The following is a 22,383-nucleotide window of genomic DNA, read 5'->3' as shown; positions in this document are numbered from 1 at the left end:
CTAGGAGGGGGCTGCCCCATTCCCCCAGGCCACAGACCGGGTCCCCCATCCTTGTAATCGGCCCCGGGAGGGTGAGGGTCGCGTGCTGGGATTTCGGGCGCCGGAGCGCCGGCGGCGCGGAGAGGCAGGCCAGCCGCGGCGATTTGAGTCCAGACCTGCCCCCGTGCGCTGTGTGACCTTGGGCAAAGCGCTGTCCCTCTCTGGACTTCACACCACCAGTGCTCAGAGAGCTCTCCCAAATTTAAGAATGTGGGCAAGTTGGGATGGCCGGTTTATGGTTTTCTTAAGAAGTTTATTTAAGGTGCGTGTGGGCATTTTTTTCTTACTTAGGCCACTTTCCTGGAAAGATTTTCGTGGTAGGGCTGCATGGGAGGAGGTGCTTCCAGACTTTGGACCACGTGGAGGTGGGGTGTAGGTGGTGGGTGATGGGCTGCAGCGCGCAGCCCCGGGTGGGTAGCTAGTGCGGACTGGCTCGCCCCCCGCGCCCCTTCGCCCCCCACGCCGCCCCCTCCGCCCAGTCTCCACCCGCTCGTCCGCCGACCCTGCCGCCCGGTCCGCAGAGCTGCACGCTAGGGCACATTTTATTGTTATTAGTTTTTAGGTGGGGGTGGCTTGGGCTGAGAGGTTTTTCTGTCCTCGCCAATGGGCGCTCCGCTCTGTTAAGTTGTTGGTGCCGTCGCCCGACCCACGACCTTGGGGGCGAACGCCCCCACCCCCGTATCCTCCCCAGAGGAAAAGGCCCTGAGGGAGGCGGCGCTCCCGGAGGCGTCACGGCCCAGCCTTTCGCTCCGGTGAGGCCGCCAGGGCCCGGCCTGGGGGCGGGGTGGGGTGGGTGCAGCTGGGCTCGCCCGCGAAGCCCAGTCCGGAGCCAGGCCCGGACCCGCCCTCGCCGCCTCCCGGCCCAGACCCGAGATGCCCTGGGAACGGTGAGGGGGCCGGCCGCGTGGCACGCCCAGCCGGGAGGGCAAGTCGCGAAATAGATGAAGTTGGCTGCGGGCTGGGGAGGGACGAGGAGGTTGGAGTGGGGGTGGAGGTCCACGCGGACTGCGGCCTGGCCTTGTCCCCGGGCCACGGACAGGCGCCCACAACTCCTCTTGTCCTCGCCGGCTGCAGATCAAACGGCTGACAAGGCAGCTGTGTCCTTCCCAGTCTGACGGGCGATTTCCAGTCCTGCCCTGGGCGGAGGAGCCCTGGGGGAGGGGGGCGTTACTTCCAGGCTGCAGTAATTGTCAGGGGGTGGGAGGGAACTGGGGGACCTGAGGGGGTCACCCACACGAGTGGGTCCAGAGATCCGGCCACACCTATTTCTGGGTCAGCAGGTACGAGAACCTCTCCCACGTGGAGCAGCCCTGCCCTTCACCCCCACGCTTCCCACAGATCTCGACGTTGGGGCCGGGGTGTCCGTGTACACCGCAAGGAGTTAATGGGATGAGGTGGAGGGAGCGCACAGATTGGGGTGAACATTCCTTCCGGAATGCGACTCAGACAAGGTCTCACGTTTCCCCTCCCCCAAATGTGCCCTTAATTCTCTGCTCTTAGCATCTTTTATTTTGTCCGCTCCGCTCTCGCCGAGTTTGGAATATCAGGATTTATATGGAGACACTTTTTGGAAGTTTAACCCCGACCCCTCGATAAAACAAAAGTGAAAACAACCAAGCTACTTTTCTAGGGACATGAAGCAATTGACCATCTGCCTCCAGTCCCCGTGTCGACCCCAACCCTCTTTCACAGCCATCCCCACGCCCCCCCTCCAAGAGCTTTCGGATGAGTGGGTGGGGACTTGCGTTGATTCAACTTACTTCCACGCACAGCGCACTCCGCCCCTCTTCTCTCGGGGTCCAGCTCCCTGGAGGGGAGGAGGGATGGAGGATTTTCTTTTATTTAAAAATATCCTGCCCAGCGTCCTCCCTCCCCCCCCTCCCCCAGGCGTTTTGCGCTGGCAGTGCAAGGGGAGGAGAGGAGCGCTCTAAAACGCTGCACGTGTGGCCGGCCTGGACTGCGGGTGTGCGCACGGGCGAATGTGTGTGTGAGTGTGTGTGAGTGTGTGAGTGTGTGTGTGTGTGTGTGTGTGTGTGTGCGCGCTTTCTTGTTCTCTTACAGGGTACAATGTTAAAAAGCCACCGCTAGTCGCCCCCAGTGCTCCGACTCTCTGGGTCTTTTTGTCTCTAGTGCAGATTAAACGTCACGTCCGCACTTGAACTTGAATTTTATCCCATTGTACAGAGGCAGCCCCAGCCATAGAGAGACCGAGAGCTCCCAGAGAACCCGGACTCCGCCATCTTCACGTTGCAATCTATAGCTCCCAGTCCGCGCCCGCACCGACCCAGGCGCACTGGGCGAGCCGCCCCTCGGCCCAGCTCCCCTCGGGCCTGCGGCGCCAGGGGAGCGCTGGGGAGCGCTCGCGGGGACCCGGCAGCCTCTCCGGCCGGCGCCAGCCTGCCAGGTGAACTGGGAAGGAGCCGCTCCTGGAGTCCCCCCAGAGCCTCGGAAGGGTCAGTCTCCGAGAAAAAAACAGGCAGCCCGCAGAAAACCCAGAAACAACCGAACCGGGGCAGTTTTACATTGCTTTGGGTTTCTGGAGGGGGCGGGGTGAGGGGGTACGAGACAAGTCCCCAAGTTTTCTTTGCTTTTTTTTCTTTTCTTTTTCTTCTATTTTTTATTTGTTTGCATTTTTTTTTCCTTTTTCCCCCTCCTGGTAGAAGTGCGCTTTCCACCTACCAGACCCTGAAAGAAAGTGTCAGGAGCCGGTGCAAAATCCGGTTTAAGTTCAAGAAGACATTTGCAAGTCCAGGAGGCCAAGCAGTTTGAAGAAGTGTAAGCAATTTTTTTTCCTTGAAAAGAATATATTTTTGAAGAAACCAGCCAGTCCGCGGCAAGCAAGAGCAGATTTTTTTTTTTTTGCCTTTCTCCTATTTTAGATCGAGAGGTTTTCCTTTTTCCTTCTCTTTTTCTTTTTTTTGCAAACAAAACAAAAAACAGCATAGAAGAAAGCGCAAAATAAAGAAGAAGAAGAGGAGGAAGAGAGGGCAAGAGGGGAAGGAAAAAAAAAAAAACCAAAACACCAACCCGGGCAGAGGAGGCGCGGCGGCGGCGGCGGCGGCTGCAGCGGCGCGGCGCGGCGGCAGCGGCGGCGGCTCGGACCCCTCCCCCGGCTCCCCCCATCGGTGCAGCTCTCCGGGCGATGCCAGAATAGATGCCGGGGCAATGTCCCGCCGCAAACAGGGCAACCCGCAGCACTTGTCCCAGAGGGAGCTCATCACCCGTAAGTGTCTGCGGCGTGCGCGCGAGGGGCCGGAGGATGGGGCTCCGGGCGCCCGGGGCTGGGGACACCGAGCCAGGCGCAGCCGGGCCGGGCGCCGGGGAGGCCCGCGGGCTCGCAGAGGCAGCAGCGTCGGCCCAGAGCATGGTAGGGGGCGGGGGGCCTTGGGAAAGTTTCTTTGCAGCCCGGAGAGTCCGGGCTCTGCGCACTCAGACGCGCCTCGGGCTCGGGGGCCTGCGGAGCGGGCTCCGGGCCGGGGAGGGGGCGCGCGGGCTGGAGGAGGTGTGTGTGTGTGCGCGCGGATCCCGGCTGGACGCTCGCCCCTCCGAGCGGCGTGTGTGGCGGCGGCGGCGCTGGTGGCGGGGTTTGGAGAGGAGGGGGAGGGGGCTGGGGGAGCGGAGGGGGAGGGGAGCCGGGAAGTGGGGAAAAGTTGGCTAGCGCGTGGGTCCGCGCTGACGGCGCGGGCGGAGGAGAGCGGGGTGCGCTCGGGCCTGGGGGAGATGCGGGGCGAGGGGCGGCCGCCGGCTCCGAGTCCCCCAGGCGCTGCACCCGGCCGGGCAGGGCGCCGGCCACGCCGGTCCTAGGATTCCGCAGCCGCCTTTCTCTCCCCTCCTCTTGCTATTTGCAAAAGAATCCAGCTGCGTGGCTGTTTGCCGGGCTCCTGCACCCCAACCCCCATTTCCCCACCTCCGTCTGTCTCCTGGGATGATCTTGTCTTCTTTCCCCCACTCCAAAAGAAGGTGGGGGCATCGGGGGCTGGTGAAAAATCCCCGCCACGGGGGGAAAAAAAGCGTTGTTAGCTAGGAGTGGGATGTGCTTGTACAATAGTGGAGGGGGGGAAGAAAAAAAGAAAAAAGGAAAGAGATCTATCAATCTCTCACCCATCTTCCTATCTCGGATCTTTCATCTCCCCTATCTAAATAAACAAGGCAGGTCGCAGTGGAAATCCACCGGCTGAAATCGTGTGGATTTCAAGCAAGTGGCGGGGCGGGCAAAGTCAGGCAGCGGGGCAGAGACGCAGCAGCTTCCAGCGCCCCAGTCGGGTTTATTTAGCAAAGGGAAGAAGCGTGCGGGAGCGGGCCAGGTACGGGGTTTGCAGGGGAGCTCGCCCGGCTGCCTGCACGCTTGCACCCCCGGAAGGTCGGCTCGCAGCGCTCCCCGCCCGCCGCAGCCCGCGGGGCCGCTGCTCCGCGGCGCGCAAACCTTTCCCCGCGGTCCTTTCTCTCGCGGTGCCTGGGTCGCCTTTGCTGCTTCTTCTTTTTTTTTTTTTTTTTAATTTTTTTGAAACTGCAATAGAAATAAAACGTCCTCTGGGTGCCATCGAAACAGCGGGCAGGTTGTGTTCCTGCAGTCCTTGGAGCACCTCGTCAGGCTGGGGCCGGGCTGCCGGCGCGGAGCTGGAGAAGGGCTGCGCGCCCAGCCGCCGCCGAGGACCGGCTGCGGGGCGGCCGAGAGCCGAATATTTATGTTATATTTTTAAAAATTTAAATAAATAAATAAATATATAAAGGGGTTCTCCCCTCCCCTGAAAACCCAGCATAGGCGCCATCTGCTCGGAGCATTTGCTGCTGCCATCTCTCCTTTGTTACAGCAGATACATTAGTAAGAATTTGTGGATTTATTATTATTTTGGGGGGAAGGGAATAGATATTAAAGTGGGCTTGCCTTGGGAGAGGGATACCTTTCTGGAGGGAGGGAAGAGGACTTCTATTTTTCATCATTGTAACATCAAAGGAGACTCGCTGGTTGCATTTAAAACAAAATGTTTTGCGACCATATTTGAACCTGGTTTCATCAAGGTCCTCATCGCCAGTTGACATTTCGTCCTTTACCAATCCTTTAGCAATCGCTTATTCTACCCCCCTCCCCCGTTTAGATGGTGGAGTGGCTGTTAGAATGTCTGTACTTGCAGACGCCTAATTTCTCCAGGAGGCAATTTGCCCCACAGAGCCTCTGTATAATTGCAAGGGTTGTTTTTGAGGAGGGGGAAGTTGGGGGGGGGAGTCCGGGAAGGGGGAGTTGTCTGGGGTGCATTGCCAAGCTGGCAGCAGCGAAGGAGCCAGGAGTGTTTGCAGTTGTGTGTAAAGGGGGAAAGAAGCAGGTAGGTTCGCTTTGCTTTTGCTCTCTCCTCTCTGGTGTTCCTGGGACCTCAGGAGCAAGCCCTGGCCAGGAGGACTGGCGGCAGCTGGGCATGGGGGGCGAGGGGTGCCTAGTGCAACATCCTTCCATCCTTCATTTGTTTCACGGCTGTTTCAGTCTTGCTCAGAGCAGTGCTGGGGAAAGCCGGCTGACCCTGGAGCAGTGGCAGGGAAGGAGAGGTGGGGAGGAGACCAGGGGGCAAAGGATATCCCACCTGCCTTCCTGGAGTGCACGGAGCCCAGGGCATATGCAGGGGTTTAAGCAGGGAGAGTGGTCCAACCAGTTTTCAGACAAGGCTATTTATTATCCAAAAGCAGCTGGCTTTTCTGTCTGTCCTATGTCACCCGGAAGGTGGGAGTGCAGGCAGGGGAAAGGCAAGAATTGGATGCAGTTTCGGCTGTAGGGCCTGTGCAAGTGTGCCTTTCCACAACGATGCAGGAGTTGTGGGTCTCGTGTGCTCTGGAGCCCTGGCCAGCAAAATGAGTGCTGCCGCAGCCCCGATCCGGTGTCCACATTTTAGTTCAAATGTGAAAGAAACAGCCTAAAACGTGGTGCATCTTCAGTTGGGTGGCAGCCCGCCGGCCTCAGGTTCTTTAGAGATGATGCAACTTAGTATAACTGATGGTTTGAGAAACAGAAGAGCACACAAACAGCATCGATCATCTTGCAGGGGGGTTGGCAAGTGGGAGAAGGGCTCCATAATGAGCTAGTTAAATTTACAGACAGGGCCAGTGAGAAGAGGAGTGAGGTAGAAAAGAGAGAGTGGGAGACAGCTGGGGATGAAGACTGAGGCTTCTGGTTTGTTTCAAAATGTTTGACCCAGATGGATATGGCTTTTAAAACCGGAGTTCAGACACAGCTTTCAAGAAAAACAAACACAAAACAACACAGTGACAGTAGTGGACAGGGTAGGATGAGGACCAGTGACTGGCCACGCAGAGGGAAGGGCCGTGAGCCCACTGTGCCAGGCCGGGTGAGTGGGGAGGCAGATGAACCCCAGGCCGTGCAGGAGCTCTGAGGCTTCCCGAAGGAAATAAGAAGGCCAGGGTAGATTACACAGACCCAGCGAAGGTGATTTTTTCGACAACCCACCAACAGGTTTCCTTGGAAGGTTAGTAATTTTCCGTATGAATTCACGATTTTGCAGAACTACTAGAGACCCCAGATTTGACACGGAAGTTAGGGTGTGTTAATTCCATGGTTGCCTTTTAAATTAGGCTTTGCTGTGGCTGTGTGTTTTGAAGGCCGCTGTGCTTACAATTATCTTAACTTCCCAGGATAGAGTATATCTCCAGGTGTCCACATATCTTTCAAAATTGGGCCTCTGATAAATTTCATAAGACCTGGGTCCCTCTTTTTTTTTGGTAGTTGGTGGGGGGAGTGAAGTTTGTCTCCCTTCTGCACAGAAGGGAACCCCGTATCATTAGAAGTGTGATATAAGTCAGCTGCTCTGATTCTAAGGGAGAATAGAAATGTGTTCATCCAAGGTGTTATGCCAGGCGGACTTTATTCATTTGTAATTCACACCTGAGAGAAAAAATAGCCATGAGCATATTTTAACAACCCATAATATTTTTAAAGGGTAGTCTTTCCCTCCCTGAAAATTATGCACGGGGGCATATTTCCTTTTTTTCTGAGGGTGGGAGGTGGCTCTCTGTGCTTTGGCCTTGGCGATTTTTGTCTGGCCTTCAAAATATTTCGTAACAGAAAACGAGTCATTTCTCAAGTGCTGGAGTGAATGCAGTTGCTTTGGTGAAGGCGGCCTTAGGAGCATGGAGGGAGGCTGAGTCAGATGCTGGGGTGCGATGCTTTGCTGACCACTGTGCAGGGCCAGATGGGTCTCATTGACCAAAGGGGAGGCCAATTTTGGGTGCCCCGGACAGTAATTAGCATCTGTCTCAGGTGAGATGGGAGCGCGCAAAGCAATCGATCAGTTTCCCGCTGTAGAGGGCACTGGTTTCTAGCGCCTTATCAGAATCGAGCTCTTGGCACTGTCTTTGGGCTTAGAACACGGCTTGCACCCGCCTTCTCTTTTTCCTTTTCATCTCCTTTCTCCGATCGCTTTGCATTCTCTGTTGCTTGTTGTGATAAAATACTTTCCAAAATAAACTTTCAGTTGAATTGGCTTTTAGTTGATGGCAAGGCTGCAACGCCCAGCAGCGTCTGGCGCCTCTTGGCAGCTAGGGGGAGCTCGGTGCCCGTGTCATGCGTGGAGCCGTCGCTGCGAGGGGCCGGGACCCGGCTTCCATCAGCCGCGGAAGCAGTTTACGTTGCTGCAAAATGTCCTAAGTGTGAAGTTGTAATATTGATTTTCCTGCAGAGAGTCGAGCAGGACAAAATGAGAATATAAGTTTGAGAAATCTATTTTCGAGCCATCGGCATTGATTTACAAGCCCTCACTAGGCAGATGGGGACAATTTTCTTTTTTTTAATTTTTTTTTTTTAAACAGTTACAATTGTTAGCTTTGAATGGGCGTGTTTCCTCCGGTTAGTCTGTGGTCTTGACTTTCTGAATTGCATTAGGTCGTTGAGGCATGCCTGATGGGGTGAGGGGGTCTGCGAAGAGTGAACCTCGTTTTGTCCATTCCTGTGTTGCATGTCACAGACCTGGGGATCTGCCACTGCTCTGGGGAGTCATGCGTCTCAAACAGCTTGATGAGTGGAAATCTTTTCAGCTCAGATTTTATAACACTTGGATCCTCAATTCCATTTATTAGGTAACGTTCCCACTGTACTAAGTGAAATAGCACCATTCCCCAAAGAGATAAAATGCCAACTCAAATAATGTGTAAAACTTTGTCTGGAAGGAGTATGTGCTTGCTAGACCCAGCGTTGCTAATACCTTTCACCCCAAACGGTGCCCTTAATGGATGGCTTTTAATGACACGATTTCTCCCCTAACCGTGTAATTTCGTGCTGGGGAATATGTGTGCTTTTGATCACGGAATTTGTGGATCTATAATGTCTTCTTCTCCAAGTTCAAGAAATCTGCAGAGGGCTTCCCAGGTGGCGCAGTGGTTGAGGGTCTGCCTGCCGATGCAGGGGACACGGGTTCGTGCCCCGGTCCGGGAAGATCCCACATGCCGCGGAGCGGCTGGGCCCGTGAGCCATGGCCGCTGAGCCTGCGCGTCCGGAGCCTGTGCTCCGCAACGGGAGAGACGCCACAACAGTAAGAGGCCCGCGTACCGCAAAAAAAAAAAAAAAGAAATCTGCAGACAGCACAGTTAACCCAGAGTCTTCTGCTTGAGTTCAATATATGGGCAGAAGAGGTTACGTGGCGACAGGAAAGGAGTGCTTTATTCTAACCTGAAAGAGAAATAAATTAGGTCAGACAAAAGCCTAGCGCTGTCATCAGGCAGAGCAAGAGCCTTCACTCTCCAGTACAGAGGGCCAGCAATTTATCTGATGATTTCTCGACTTCATTTAATGTCTGAATCGAGCCTGCTGTAAGCATATTGTGGCAGCGAGCTCATTTGACGACTCAGAGACGAGGCGTCACTGTCACCTCGAAGCCTTGGGCTGGGACAGTTGCCTCTGGCCTGCAGAGAACCGTTAAAAAAATTCATTTCAGAAATCCCCAGTCCTTTGCCTTGGAACTTGGGGGAGTTTCACAAGCTGTAACTAAACACAGACTACAGATACCACAATGTGTGAAGAAAAATATTATATGGGGGAGGGTAAAGATGGGGTCCTTGACCTTTGGGGACTATCTCCTCCATCTCCTATGGCTTAAGGAAGGACCTTCTGGCTGTCCAGTTAGGTCTTACCGTTAGCTGAAACTCTCCAGGGACTTTGGACTAAGTTGAATGCTGTTGTCACATCTGGGAGGACCAGGGACAGTAAATGCTCCTTGGGGACCATGCCCACGGTCAAGTTGTTGATGCCGGCCAAGCATCTGCAGGTGGTGTTAGCTGTGGGCCCGCTGGGGGATTTTTTTCATGGGGAGAGGGCACATCAGAAGACCAGGAATGAATGTCTGTGTCACCCGGCTGCTCTGAGCATGGCTTTGTCACTTTCCAGCTCTATTTACTCACACGATTGGGCCTGGGGGCCTGTGTGTCCTTTTCCCCACCCCCTGCTCCCAATCCCACACATCTTCCTTCCTTCCCAGAGAGCCAAACCTCAGTGAGATCTACCCGAGCTGTCGTCCCCTCCCCAAGAAAAGCCATTTGTTGACCGCCTCCCTGGAGCAGTAGTTTTCCCCAGGCGAGTATAAAAAGTGCCGAGAGCAGGCTATTTGGAGACACATGAAAAGCAGAGGGACACACTTCGTGTGTCTTCTGCACGAGCCTGCGAGCGGGGTGAGGGGAACAGCATCGTTTTTACTGGCAAAAGTGACACCAGATTGCGCTTTGATTAATGGTGCTACATTCGCGGGGACTCTCGTCCGGCATTTTGACATATGCAAGTCTTTTGTGTAGTTGCTGAAATTCAAGAAATTCATTCTTTATTTCTTTTTCCGAGGCAGCTGATCATCTGCTTGGGTGTTGAATCAGACAGACTGAGCTCTGGTACTGTAATGAAATCCCAGACCACACAAAATTAGGTAACTTCAAAGTAAAAAAAAAAAAAAAAAAAAAATCCTCTGTTTCACACAACTTTTTAATGACCCCCTTCAATTGAACTGCTGAAATGCAAATACACTTGAGAACGTTCTAACAACTTCTGTGCTAAAACAACACACAAAAATGACTCAAGGAAGCTGAATGCCAATGTTACTGTGATGAACGTGCACCTCAGAAAGGGATGCCCTGCTGAGAATTAAAAAAGTGGTGGAGGATCACGTTTAAATTTCTCCCTTGGAAACGAGATGCTGAAAGCAGCTTCCACTCTTGCTAGTTTGCTGTCGGCCTCAGAGACTCTCTCCAGTTAAGGGCTTGTAGCTCAGCGTCCTGTATGATGGTCCTTTTCTTCTGCTGAGCACCTTTGAAAAAGCACAGCGTTAAATAAAACAAATCTCTTCGCTGGGCCCCGAAGAATGTTTTTACGTCGCATCGTTATGAGCTCTGTTGTGTCTCTGAAGATTTAAGGCGTTTGCAATTTTCTGGAATCTTCTGAATGTGTTTAGAAGTATTTCGGTACCTTTCCTTTTTTTTTTCTTTTCTTTAAAGAACTATTTTATTTCTCAAATCATAGGTCACTCCATTCTTTGGTCTCATGGACTTGACTTCTTTCTTAGTAACCTTTTAGTAGTGGACGGGCTCTGTGAATACACCTGAACGCTGCTCTCCTTAATGGGCTCTTTTTCCTGCTTTTGACTGTGTGAGACCCGGCCTCCGGAGCTCAGTTTTGCGGGATCTGGAGAGGTGGATGCAGTGGGGGAGGGGGGAGAGGTTGGACTGAGTCCATGGAGCAAGTTAGGGTGTGTTGCAGCGAGCTGATTTTAACACGCTAAAGTATTCTGAAACCAGGCCGGGGGCATGGAGGACAATATGTGTATGTATATGGGGGTGCCCCTCACACCCTCAGAACTCCCCACCTGGAGTCTACCGGCTGGGTTCTTCCTGCACCCCAAACCTCTCCTCGGATCAGGAATCCCCGCCTTCCTGAAATGCAGGCCAAGCCTTCCCCATGATGGGCCCGGTCAGCCAGACCCTGGGTCATTTTCACGGGAAGGGAAATCCACGTTACAGATAAGGTTGTGCCCTGGCATCCTTCTCTCTGCCCAGATGTCAGAAATCTTGAACATTTCATTTTGAGGCGTGTGCTGTGTCTGGCATGGAGCAGATGGGGCCTTGAGGGGTGGTGGCTGGCCCTGGTGTGTGCCCGTCCCTGCAGCGGATTTGAGGGCGCTGGGGAGGTGGCCTTTGAGGGTCTCAAGGAGGCTCGGGGTCTGGGTGACACCTGGAACAGGCTGGAGTCCTCAGCCCTTCTCCCTGGAGGGCAGGTGGTCCGGGAAGAGAGAGCTCATCTCTCTGCGGAACCCGTCTCTTACCAGCCTGGCTGCACCCCCCCGGGTCGGGTCCTTGCTTGGAGGCGGGAGTTGGGTGGGCAGACGGGAGGCAGGGACCCGGCTGCGTCCTGACCCTTCTTGGCCCCTCGAGGAACGTCCTCGGGACACTGCCTGGCTCAGCTGAGGCTCCCCGCTTATCTGCGACTCCTCTGCCGGGCGCTGCGCGATTCCCTCTGTGCGGAGAACTTCATAAATGTCTTGTCGAGCCTTTAAGCGTCATCTAGTCATAGATTATTTTCTCCACCAAGAATTGATTCCTTCTCTCTCCCATCCACCCCTCCCCCTGCCACACACGGTTGTTATTTTCTCTTGGAGCCAATAAATTAAACATTGATGGAAGCTCAGAAAGTGTTGTGCTCCGTCGAGTTCGCGTTTTAGTGGCGTTTAGGTGTCGCCTGGGGTCTTGGCCCCTCCCTGACTGTTCGCTGGGAGGAGAGTGAAAAGATCCTTTTGCAGATTACTGGTGAGCACGGGCCGGCTGGCAAAGGCTCCGTCTTCGTAGGAAGCAGGTGTAACGTCTCCAGTCAGAGGCAGGGCTCCGGCAGGCGGATGGGTGCTCAACGTTTCTTGTAAACACTCGTGCAAATAGGATGGCGGCTGTGACGTTGGTGGCCCAAGATTTTGAGAGCCTGGCACCCCTCCTCCCCACATCCTTCCCCTATCCACCCACGCCCCCATCACTGAATCCATAACTCTATGTAGGTGTCTCCTGGTCTGTGGCTTAGCCATTAAGGACAGCGATTTGGATTTGAATCAGTGCAGGGGTAAGGGGACACGGGCCTGTGCGCTGTGTGTGCAGCAGGGCACACACGCTGTGCTCTGGGGACAGAGGCCCGCCCCTTGGCTGGAATTCCCCGAAGGGCAGGTGCAGGGGCAGTTGTTAGGGGAGACCCAGGGTGGGCGGGGCCTTTGGAGCCCAGCGTGTGTGTAGGGCAGTCACTGACCAGGTAAGGCTCGCTAGGCCTTTGCAGCTGCCGGGGGCCTGTGGGCTGCTTGGCTGGGCCGGTGTTAATGATGTCTTTCCATCTGTCTTCTGCCCACATTCCTTCCCAGCCAAGCATGGGGGAGCGAGTCTTAGGACCAAGTGCTTCCTCGTCCACTTAACAACAACGTCCATTATTATCTGCGAACCCTGATTTCATTGCTTCTTAATGCATTTATCAGCTGGGAGGAGGCCTCGCCTTGTGAATTAAACGTGGTTTTGTTGTAAAGGAAAATTACAACAAATGTATAAGTGTGTGTGTGTTAATACACGTTTGTCCATGTGCTTTCGGACGTCACATTTCAGGACCCACCCCAATCTGACACCTGACGTTTAAACAGGTCGTCTGCTGCATTCATTCATTTTTCCTCCTAATGAGTCAAACATTTTAGCGATCCCTCTACTTTATTCAGCTCGTACTAGTGAGGGCAGCAGTATTTTCCAGGGCTGCCTGACACTCGGTGAAAGCAAAAATCCTCTCGGGGGGGAAAGACCTCATCTTCGCCTTCTTTTTTTGAAGAAGTTTGCCGGACAGGGCAGCCTGAGGGACTGGTTTGTAGGGTCTGGGAATTTGAAAGGCTGTTTCGTTTGTATGTGGCTTTTCACTTTTCTGGTGCTTTCTCATCGCTGGGTGCCTGTCCCAGCGGGGGCCGGGTTCTCTGAGGCTGTGTGGGCTCCATCGAGGTGCCCACAGGTCAGAGGAAGGAAGGTTCTGGGGTGGGGGCCAGGCCCGTCTCACTTTGCCCTCCTCTGAGCTTGGGCAAGTGGTTCTTTCTCCTTTTATTTCTTCTGTGAGGGACAGGGTTCTAAGAAGGGACACACACACAGACACACACACGCACACACATGCACCCCACACGCCCAGCTCGGTATCCGCCTGCCAGCGGAAGTGAAACCACAGCCCTTTGGGGGTGTCTCCGAAGGCCTTGAACATGAGATTCAGCAAGCTGTCTTGGTCCACCTGCTCTGGCCTAGAAATTTGACAGTTTTGGGGTTCGGGGTGACGTCGCTGCCTTCCTGGGAAGCGCCTCCTGAAGAGTCAAAGCCCAGAGCTCCCCGTGCCAGGGGCTGGGCAGAGGGAACCCCATTATTGGAGTTGGGTGAAAACCCCTGTCATCCTAAGGAGTTTTACTTTCAGCACTGCAAGTGGGGAGGGGGGGAAGGGGATTTTTTTGTGTTTCTTTTTCTCCTGCACGCCCTTGGAGGAGGCAGTGAGCTGGACCCGGGGTCTGGAGACCCGAGTTCAGAGCCGTCTGCAGGATGGGACGCCAGCAGCGCCTGGCTGCTCAGGCTGGTTGGCTGGAGGGAGAAATTAGACCTGCAGCCCAGTGAACGGCTTCGGCTATTTTCAAACTCAATTACTGGGGCTCACAAGGGCTTGCTGCGTGAGGAAAGTGAGAAGGCAGAGGCCGCCAAATAAAGGAAAGAATACCAGATGTTACCCAAAACAGCAAAACAAAAAAAAAAGGAGAAAAAGGAAAAAGTACTGGTACAGAGTCCTTAGCAAAAGATGGAGGGGCGAGGGAGGGATACTTAGGAACAGGTGACCTTTGCTCATTTTTAAATTCGTCCGTGTTTCTTTTAAAAGAGAAAAGAAATTTGAAATTACGTAGCTTAAAACCTCCCAACAGAGAGGAGATATTCATGCTTCTTCCCAGAACCCCCACCAGGAGTACGGATGGACGGAAAAAGTTAATGAAAAGCAAAACCAAAACAAGGAAACCGAAGATGAAATTAGACGGCAGAAAACACCTCCCCATCCTCAGAAAGGATGATCAAGTTGGGATTTGGATGGATGAGCTGTTGTCTTTGTTTATTTTTATCAAATGCCCTTATGGAGGCAGCCGGCTGCCAGGCCCGCTCAGGAGGGCCCGGGTACCTCCACAGAACTCACCCCTGTTTCATTTGAATTCTCAATTTCATTTTGTCCTTTTTCTTTTGCATTTTAGCGCATTTCCTTTGTGCCTCTCTCTCTCTCTCTTTTTAACAAAACAATATTTTGACATTCTCCCCCCATTTATTAGAGTTCCTTTTCTAGAAATGGCCTACAATACATCCTTATATTTCTAAAGAACTGTTTTCACAGCCCTCTCCTTTGGCTCTGAAATTATGTATATGTAATTGGTAATTAAAGGTGCGAGCTTTTCAATATAAACAGTATTGCTCAATGTTAGATCATTAAAGGGGAAAGAGGCACTGAATAATTACCTTTTACATTCTGGCAAACCGTTCACAGGAACCTGGAACCCAGTCCCCCCTAGAACCACTGTTCGGCGTGAGGGTTGTGATTACATTTTAACCATAGCAAAGCGTCTTTTCATAAAATAAATTGGTAAATGAATCATGTAGCATTGTCTTCCAACTCTTTTTAAAATAAACCCCGATTTCTTTTTAAAGTGTAATTAGTGGTTTCTGGGGCTGCCTTTGTGCACTGTTTCTCATACCTTATAGGTTCTTTTTGTTAGAGGTATGCAGACGAGAGATTTCGGATTTCCTCATCTGCGGGGTGTTTCTGTGCGGTCACATTTCCAGTGCGTTTCTACGTGTAATTCATCAAGGGTTCTGTCTGCTTTTCTATAAGCACAGGCGGGATCTCAAATTGTCACTTCCCTTCTCAGCAATACCTGTGCACTGACCCGTGCATGCCTAGTTCATACATGTTACATGTGCCGTCTATCCGGTCTTACACATGGACTCTCACAGGCCCTGGAGAAGCTTGTATTCAGAAAATACAGAGCAGTGATTTATATGTAGGATGGAAGATGCCACAGAATTTTTTCCTTAAATTGTCTGTTCTTTGGCTCTGACCCGTCAATAACTTCACTGCCACGGAATGTGTTTTCCCCCATTCCATTTCTTCCCTCTGTTCTGTGGTTTTCATTATCCTTTCCTAAATACCGTACAACAGAAAATGTACCTGCCTCCTCGGGTTTCAGACCTCTGGCCGCCCTCTTGCTTCTCTGAAGACCCTGCCGCTTGTGCTATCTACATGACGACTGACATTTGCTCTCGAAAAATTCCACCCCGAATTTGCTCAGACCCGGAGGAAGGATGCAACCTCACTGTCCGCGTCCCTTATTTATGACAGTTTCGGCTGCCGTGTCTCCCAGTTTTCCCTGAGGGGGTTGCTGCGTTTTGAGGCATTTATTAGCTTCAAAATAGTTGGGTCCCGTGCCCCCTACAAAAAAGAATGAAAGGAGATAATATCGGCTGCTAAAGAAATATGAAAACGTACAGCCCGTTGAAAGTGTGGTTCGTCCTCTGCCAAGAAATGCTTTTGTAGTCTGAAGAATTATTTTTTTTTTCTTTTCTTTTTTCTGGGAGTGACAATAAAACCAACAAACAAAAAAGGACAGTGGGGAGTTGGTGAGTGTCGGGAAATCTACAAAGCAATGGAAGGCTGACCGGGAGCAGAGTGTTTGGCAGGAAAGCCGGCTCCCGCTTTCAGCCAGCCAACTCCCAGCGTCTCTTCCCTGCATTTTTCTTTTTTTTTCTTTCAATATTTCTTTTTGAACCAACGCTCACTTGTTGCTTTCTGAGCCCGTGGGTTCCTTTCTCTTGCAAGGACTGGCCCTGGGACGCCCGTCTGGGTTTCTGTTTTCTTGTCTGGTGTGCAGCCAGGTCTCAGGTAGAGGAATGCAAGCAGGACTCTTATGAATGGGGAGGATGTGAATGAAAGGTGGGAGGGAAGGGAGGGGGCAGCTTGAGCCTAAGCGGGGAGAGACAGCTCTGGCTCCCGGTTCTCAGCCTTGGCCGCCCATTGGAATCACCTGGGAATCTTACAAAAAAAAAAAAAGGAAAAGACTGATTGATGTTTGGCTCTCAGTGTAGCTGGTCTGGGGTGCAGCCTGAGTGTCGGGGGTTTTCAAAGCTCCCAGGTGATTCTTAGATGTTGCAGAGTTTGAGAGACACCTCTCTAGACGGCCCAGTCTCTGGTGAAACCAAGATGTGTGTGGATGTGCGGGTGGTCATGTGTGTGTGTCCCTATGCTGAGTTGGTGGTGGGGAGGGGAGGCGGAATTGGCAGGAAATAAACTAGGAAGCCGTAAGATCAGTACCACTTAAGCAACAACCTCTGGGAGCTGCAGCGCTGCTCCGGGAGCCTCAGTTTGCCCATCTGTTGCACGCAGGATGGCGAACCCCCTGCCTCCAGGAGTTGTGGGGAGGACGTGGTGACGTCTAGCATCCTGCAGCGGAGGGGCCTGCCTCTTGGTGGGGAAGGGTTGGAATGAGCGCTGGGTGCCTGTGATTGCCTAAGCCCATCTTGTCTTCTCTGCCCCCCCCCTCCCTTCTCCTTTCTCTCTCCAGCAGAGCCTGAGCATGTGGAGGCCACCATCCTCGAGGAAGATGAGGGTCTGGAGATAGAGGAGCCCAGCAGCCTGGGGCTGATGGTGGGGGGCCCCGACCCTGACCTGCTCACCTGTGGACAGTGTCAGATGAACTTCCCCCTGGGGGACATCCTGGTTTTTATAGAGCACAAGAAGAAGCAGTGTGGCGGCAGCCTGGGTGGCTGCTATGACAAAGGCCTGGACAAGGGCAGCCCGCCGCCCTCCTCACGCTCTGAGCTCAGGAAAGTGTCCGAGCCGGTGGAGATCGGGATCCAGGTCACCCCCGACGAAGATGACCACCTGCTCTCACCCACGAAAGGCATCTGCCCCAAGCAGGAGAACATTGCAGGTATGGAACGTTGCACTCGTCTGGCCGCTGCCGAAGCCGCCTCTCGGGTCCCAGGCCTGCCCTCGCCCCTCGCACTGTGGGGGGGCTCGCCCTCTGTCTGAGGGTGCTGGTGCTGGGAGGGCCCGGGGGCTACCAGGACGGGGCCACAGGTGGGCTCGCCCTTGCCGTCCAGTGACCCTCAGGAGGAGACGGGCCTGGAGCTCGCAGAGGCCCGGTGGGCTGATGGTGGTCGCTGTGCTTTTGGCCGCAGGCTCCATGGTGGGGCCTGATCCGTAGGCGGCCAGGAGGACAGGATGGACGTTCGGAAGGCTAGTTGGCCCTCCCTTTGCAGGCGTTCTTGGCCTAGTCTCTGGCTTTGGAAGCAGATAGTCTTGGGTGGAATTCGTTCTTCACAACTTGGACAAGTCAGTTTCCACATCTGCGCAGTGGAGCGAATGAGACCCATCTCGTCGGGGTGGTTGTGAGGCTTATGAGATGTTGCATGTGGGTGGGGCCTTCATTTCTCCTCTGCTCTCTGGCCTCCGTTTCCCATCTGTCGAAAGAGGCTCCTTCTGATGTTGCCTGGTCCTAGGCGTAGGTCTGGGGAGGGGCCTGTGAGAACTTGCTGGAGCACGTGCCCCTTGGGGGAGGTTGGCCGTCCCTTCTGCCATGCCCACTTGGCCGGTCATCTGGACAGCTGGCTTTTAGCACCTGAAGCACAGGCGTAGAGGCTTGCGTCCTCGGGCAGGTCGGCTTATGCATCAAGTCCCCTCCGGGTCAAGGTCACGGCGCACCAGAGCCTCTTCCAGGGAGCCTGTGCTCCGGGCAGCCCGGAGTGTTTGCTTCCGGTTCATACTTCTGAGCTCAGGGCCCTGGCTGGCCTGTGTTTCCTAGAAACAGCAGTCTGTCCTGCAGCAAGACTGAGTTCGGAGTTCGTGCAGGTGAGGGTTTAGACCCTGCCGATAGACTTTGGACTACCTTCAGGGTCAGAGCCTCAGTTTCTCCATGTGTCACCAGGAGGGACGATCCCGGCAGGCCTGGTGTGTGGGTTAAAGGAGCAGAGGCTCCACAAATGCTTTGCTAGTGGAACTTTTCTCCTGGGGGTCCCTTCTGGTGTGGCAGCGCACAAGCAGCTGCTTGGCTGGAAGTTTGTGTGTCCATCTCTACCGTGTCTCGGTCCAAAGCAGACTGGGTGGACTGAGGCTTTGGGTGGTCCTTGTGGGGTGAGCCTGAGGGAAGTGGGGCACTCTGCTCCCACGGGTGAGATGGGTGGGCATGGCCAGGAACCCCCCATCACCCAGCAGGCAGTTAGGCTGATGCAGCAAGCCCAGCTGCTCTGTGGCAACCACCTGGCAGCTCTGTGACCTTGGGCCTCCCTTTGCCCATCTGTACAGTGGGATTAATGGACTCTCTCTCCTGTGAAGAGACTGCGGTGGTGTGCAGATTCCTGCAGGCACCGGCTGGGCCCTGGGGAGACCCCGTCTAACCAGACTGGCCTGTGCGGCCGGCCTTCTTGTGGGTGTCCTAGCACGAAGTCTCCCACACTCTTAAGTTGCCAGGGGCCTTGAGAAAAGTGTCTGACATGTTCAGGCCAAAGTCCTGTAAACCCTGGTTTCTCAGAGCACCGTGTAGATCTGAGTGATCCTTCCTTAGGGCCAGAGCCACGATCCACAAAGGTGTTGGGCCCCTTTTGTCTGTGTTTCTTTTCTTTGTCTGACACTAGAGGGATAGTTCTCACCAGTGGTATAAACACCTGGCATCAGTGCACACAGACCTTTCAGGGTGGCTTCTGCCGATGAGACGGTCCCCTATTCATGTTTCAGTGGAAGGGCTTTCTTCCTGCTTTCTCCAGAACCCATCCGAATCCTCATTTCGCATTGAAGGTATTTTCCAATGAGAGGCTGCAGATCATTGTGGGTAGGTTTGTTTGTTTGCAGATCATTGTGGGTAGGTTTGTTTATGATTTCATAGAAGTTAATCTTCAAGGCAGCTTTGTCCTCACCCCCCTGTCCCCCCGTCCCCCACCATCCCCCCCTTTTTTGGGTTGTAATACTGCAGTGGCCTACAGTATTTTTATTCTATGTGTGACGAAAGATATTCTTGGCCCTTTCTGTTCAGCAACAGGACGAATGGATTTCTTCATTCTTGAAGAAATATGTAAAATAATCCCTTAGAAGTCTAAAGAGATATGTTTGTTCAAAGCATTTAAAATGTTATTTTAATCGAAAGCACAAGACAGTCTCCATGCTGTGTCAGCTGAAGACGACCATTCCATTTTAGCAGCCCATCATGCTCTTTCCTTCCCAGTTTCCCTTTTTGCTTTTTCCCCTCCCTACTTTGGCACCAACTTTTCTTTTCTTTTTTTTTTAATAAAAAGGAAAGATTAAAGAACAAAACTTCGGTGGCTCGAATGTATAGTCATTTACTATGGTGGGAGCATTAATTATTTTATCATAATTGAATTCTGAGGACGGCAGGAGTTGCATTTTTGTAGACAAGCCCTGTTTATTATTTCTCTGTGTAGATTAACAGTAAAGGAAACACAGATAACTTTCAGTTATTTATTGTAAAATAAATGTGTCAATTCATGTGCAAAGCAAGCTGCTCAGAGATAATTGAGTCTTTATATTTTAAGAGGGGGACTGAGAATTACAGGCGCTTCTCCACCGGGGCTTCCGGAAATCCACACAGCTGCTGCCCCGGCCGCTGGCACTGCTGGCCTCGCCCAGGCCTCTCCTGTCCCTGCTCCCCGGCCGTGGCAGGGGCATGCTCCGGCCAGTCCATGCTCTGCTGTTGTCCCCAGAGCTGGCCCCGCTCGGTAGCTGGTCAGGGCGGGGAGGGCTGATCCTTGGGACTCCGCCTCTGGCTTGGCTGTCTGAGGCGAGGTGCCCAGGTGGTCGTGAGGGTCCCGCCTTTCCCGGAGCCCACAATCTGAGTGTGGTCCAGACAGGCAGGTCCCAACGCTCCTCCTGCCAGGTGCTGCTAGAGGCAGGGCTCCAGAGATGGATGGCCAGGGCTGGCCTGTAAATATGTGGGATCCCTTCCACCGTTGAGGGCATCCCCAGGGTGAGAACTGTGTTGGAATTCCGTAGATCATGACACCAGGCTTGGACCCTTTCTTGGAGATGGTATTCTGGAGACGGGTATAAAAGAAATAGTTCATTCTTCCTTTTTTATTTTTTTTTAATGATAGAGAAGTAGGAGAGTAGAAGGAGGACGTTTCGGAAGCCTTGTCTCCTGGAGGATATTCATTCATTCATTCATTCAACCAACAACTGAGCACCTACTGCCGTTCCCCCACCCCGGACATCCCCACCTGAAAGAACATCCAGGGGGTGGGAGCATGTGGGAGGATGGCCATCTGGGCCGCTGCTTTGTCCCGCTTGGGGGACACGGCCGGAGTGTGAGCGGCCCTGCCCTTGATGTGTGCGGTCGAGGCCCGGGGCGCTGCTCCTTGACCATGAGCTGCGGGTGGAGGAGGTCCCTGGAGCTTGTGTGCAAGGCGCATCTGCAGACAGAGGGCTGGCATTGGTCAGAGGTGAGGGCTTTGGCTGGAGACCTGACTCAGGGGCAAGCATCGGATACATGTCTGCCTGAATAGGAGTTCTTTACGTTTCTCAAGATCCCTTCGTGCTGCATTCTCCCTGCCTCTGTGGAGGGTTCTGATGGAGCTGGGGGACCCATGCATCAAGGGGAGCAGGAAGAGGAAAGCCTGGGAGGGGAGATGAGTGGGGCCCAGGCTTCGCCAAGAGCATGAGTCTCTGAGCTGTTATCTGGGATGGGCATCCTGGGAATGGGTGAGGAGAAGGGGGTATAGGGGTGTCCAGGTTTGCGGCCTCCACTGGAGAGCCCAAGTCTGCGCCCCACCCTGCTGCTTGCCGGCCCCTCGCATTGTGAGTTGACCTTCTGAGCTGCAGCTTCCTCATCTGGGAACCTACCTGACAACACTCATGGCGTTTAAATGACATGTGCCTGGTGCACGGTGCACGTACTGCAAATATGAACACCCTCCCCCTTCCCTCACGGATGCTCTGCTCTCTCCCTGGCTCCGTCATCTCCTGGTGTTAGTACTGTAGGTCTCCCTGGGATCGGGGAGAAATTTCCATGGGGTTCTGAGGATGCCATCATCAGAAACAACCTCAGGACGACTGTCCCGTCTGCTGTGTCACCCCTCCTTCCCCTGTCTTCAGTCACATTACTGTCATATGGTGACAGCTCTGAGGGCGGGTCGCCCTGGGGGTAGGGTCCGGGGGCGGGGGGGGGGCTTGAAGGAGCACAGGCTCTGCTGCCAGTCGGCCAGGGTGGGATTTAGGCGCCCACCCAGGCAAGTCACTTTATTTTTCTGGGCCTCAGTTTCCTTGTCTGCACTTACTTTTTTGGCTTCATGCTCAGAATTCAATGAGGTGAGGGTGTTAAGCGCCCACCTAGCACAGGGTCTGGCCTTGGATAGACCACTGAGAAGTGGAAGCATCTAGAAATCTTTTAAAAGAGCGTGGACCCTGCCTGGTGGCATGAGGTGCTTGCTTTTCTAAGTCAGAATCTTGAAAACTTACTTTGGATATCTCTTTCAGCCATTCTCTCCAGATTCCTCCTTAGAATTCCTATTTTATAGCCCCCGATCACAGGTATTTTATTTTTGCATGTTATCACCCCTTCCGTAACCAAAAGAAGTGATCACGGAAGGAGCGAGCTATCAGCTGTCAGAAACACGTTTGCCGTTTTTTTTTTGTTGTTGTTGTTGTTTTTTTTGCTCCTCCTCCAAAACCCCAAATGTCAGATTTCTGGAGAAATGCAGGAGACAGGCAGTGGGTGACAGGACGTGGCAGGTCCCCCTGGGCTGGAGGTGGCGGGCAGGTCCTTGGTGTGACGGCTCCACCCGCTCTGTATGTCTTTACTGGGAACCCGGGAAGGGCCAGGGGTGTGTCTGCGGGTAGGGGTTGGGGTTCACGTAGCAGGCAGGGCACAGACCAGAGCTTTGGTTTGGGGTCCCAGTGACAAAATGCGTTGCAGAAAAGGGCTTCTGCTCAGCTGGAGGATTTACATGCTGCTCTGAGAACGTTTGTTTCAGACTGTAAAAAATAAATAAGTGTGAAAAAAAGAATATTAGCTTGGCCAGTGGGAGGAACTAAATAACTTGCTTGTGCTGGAAACTGGAGATAAACCCCACTTGCAGGTTGTCTTAAAAAACTTGCGTTTGATATATTTAGAGTTGTTATTTTCCCTTCAAATTAAGATTAGTTAAATCCATGTGTGCTGTGGCCTGGATTATCTTTTTTATTATTAAATCGTGACAGCTAATTACTAGTTCTGTCTGCACCAAGGAGTCATGGAGCGTTCTAGACATGGCCCTGGGCTCCGGCTGGGGTGCTGGGCATTGCAGGGCTGACCTCAGAGC

At 53.3% G+C, this 22,383-nt stretch overlaps 1 protein-coding gene and 1 long non-coding RNA gene across 11 annotated transcripts in view; both read left to right on the top strand.

Moving 5' to 3' along the window:
* Positions 1-568: 568 nt before the first annotated feature.
* The window catches only part of BCL11B (BCL11 transcription factor B), a 98,505-nt gene continuing 76,690 nt past the window's right edge, over positions 569-22,383 (top strand). The window contains exons 1-3 of one of the 10 annotated variants that reach the window (XM_049706500.1): positions 569-926; positions 2,700-3,262; positions 16,641-17,009. In XM_049706500.1, the coding sequence (XP_049562457.1) occupies positions 3,205-3,262; positions 16,641-17,009 (427 nt within the window). In that variant the 5' untranslated portion in view covers positions 569-926; positions 2,700-3,204. Of the gene's footprint in view, positions 927-1,272; positions 3,263-16,640; positions 17,010-22,383 lie in introns of those variants that run through there. The other 9 variants (XM_049706497.1, XM_049706499.1, XM_049706498.1 and 6 more) reach the window with 9 other exon arrangements.
* Positions 3,677-9,979, top strand: LOC125963623 (uncharacterized). Its single transcript, XR_007475828.1, has 2 exons — positions 3,677-8,567; positions 9,510-9,979. It is a non-coding gene; the product is annotated as an uncharacterized LOC125963623 (long non-coding RNA).

This window comes from Orcinus orca, chromosome 2 (assembly GCF_937001465.1).
Source record: "Orcinus orca chromosome 2, mOrcOrc1.1, whole genome shotgun sequence".
Taxonomy (NCBI): Eukaryota; Metazoa; Chordata; class Mammalia; order Artiodactyla; family Delphinidae; genus Orcinus; species Orcinus orca.
This window is presented reverse-complemented; position numbering and strand designations above follow the sequence as displayed.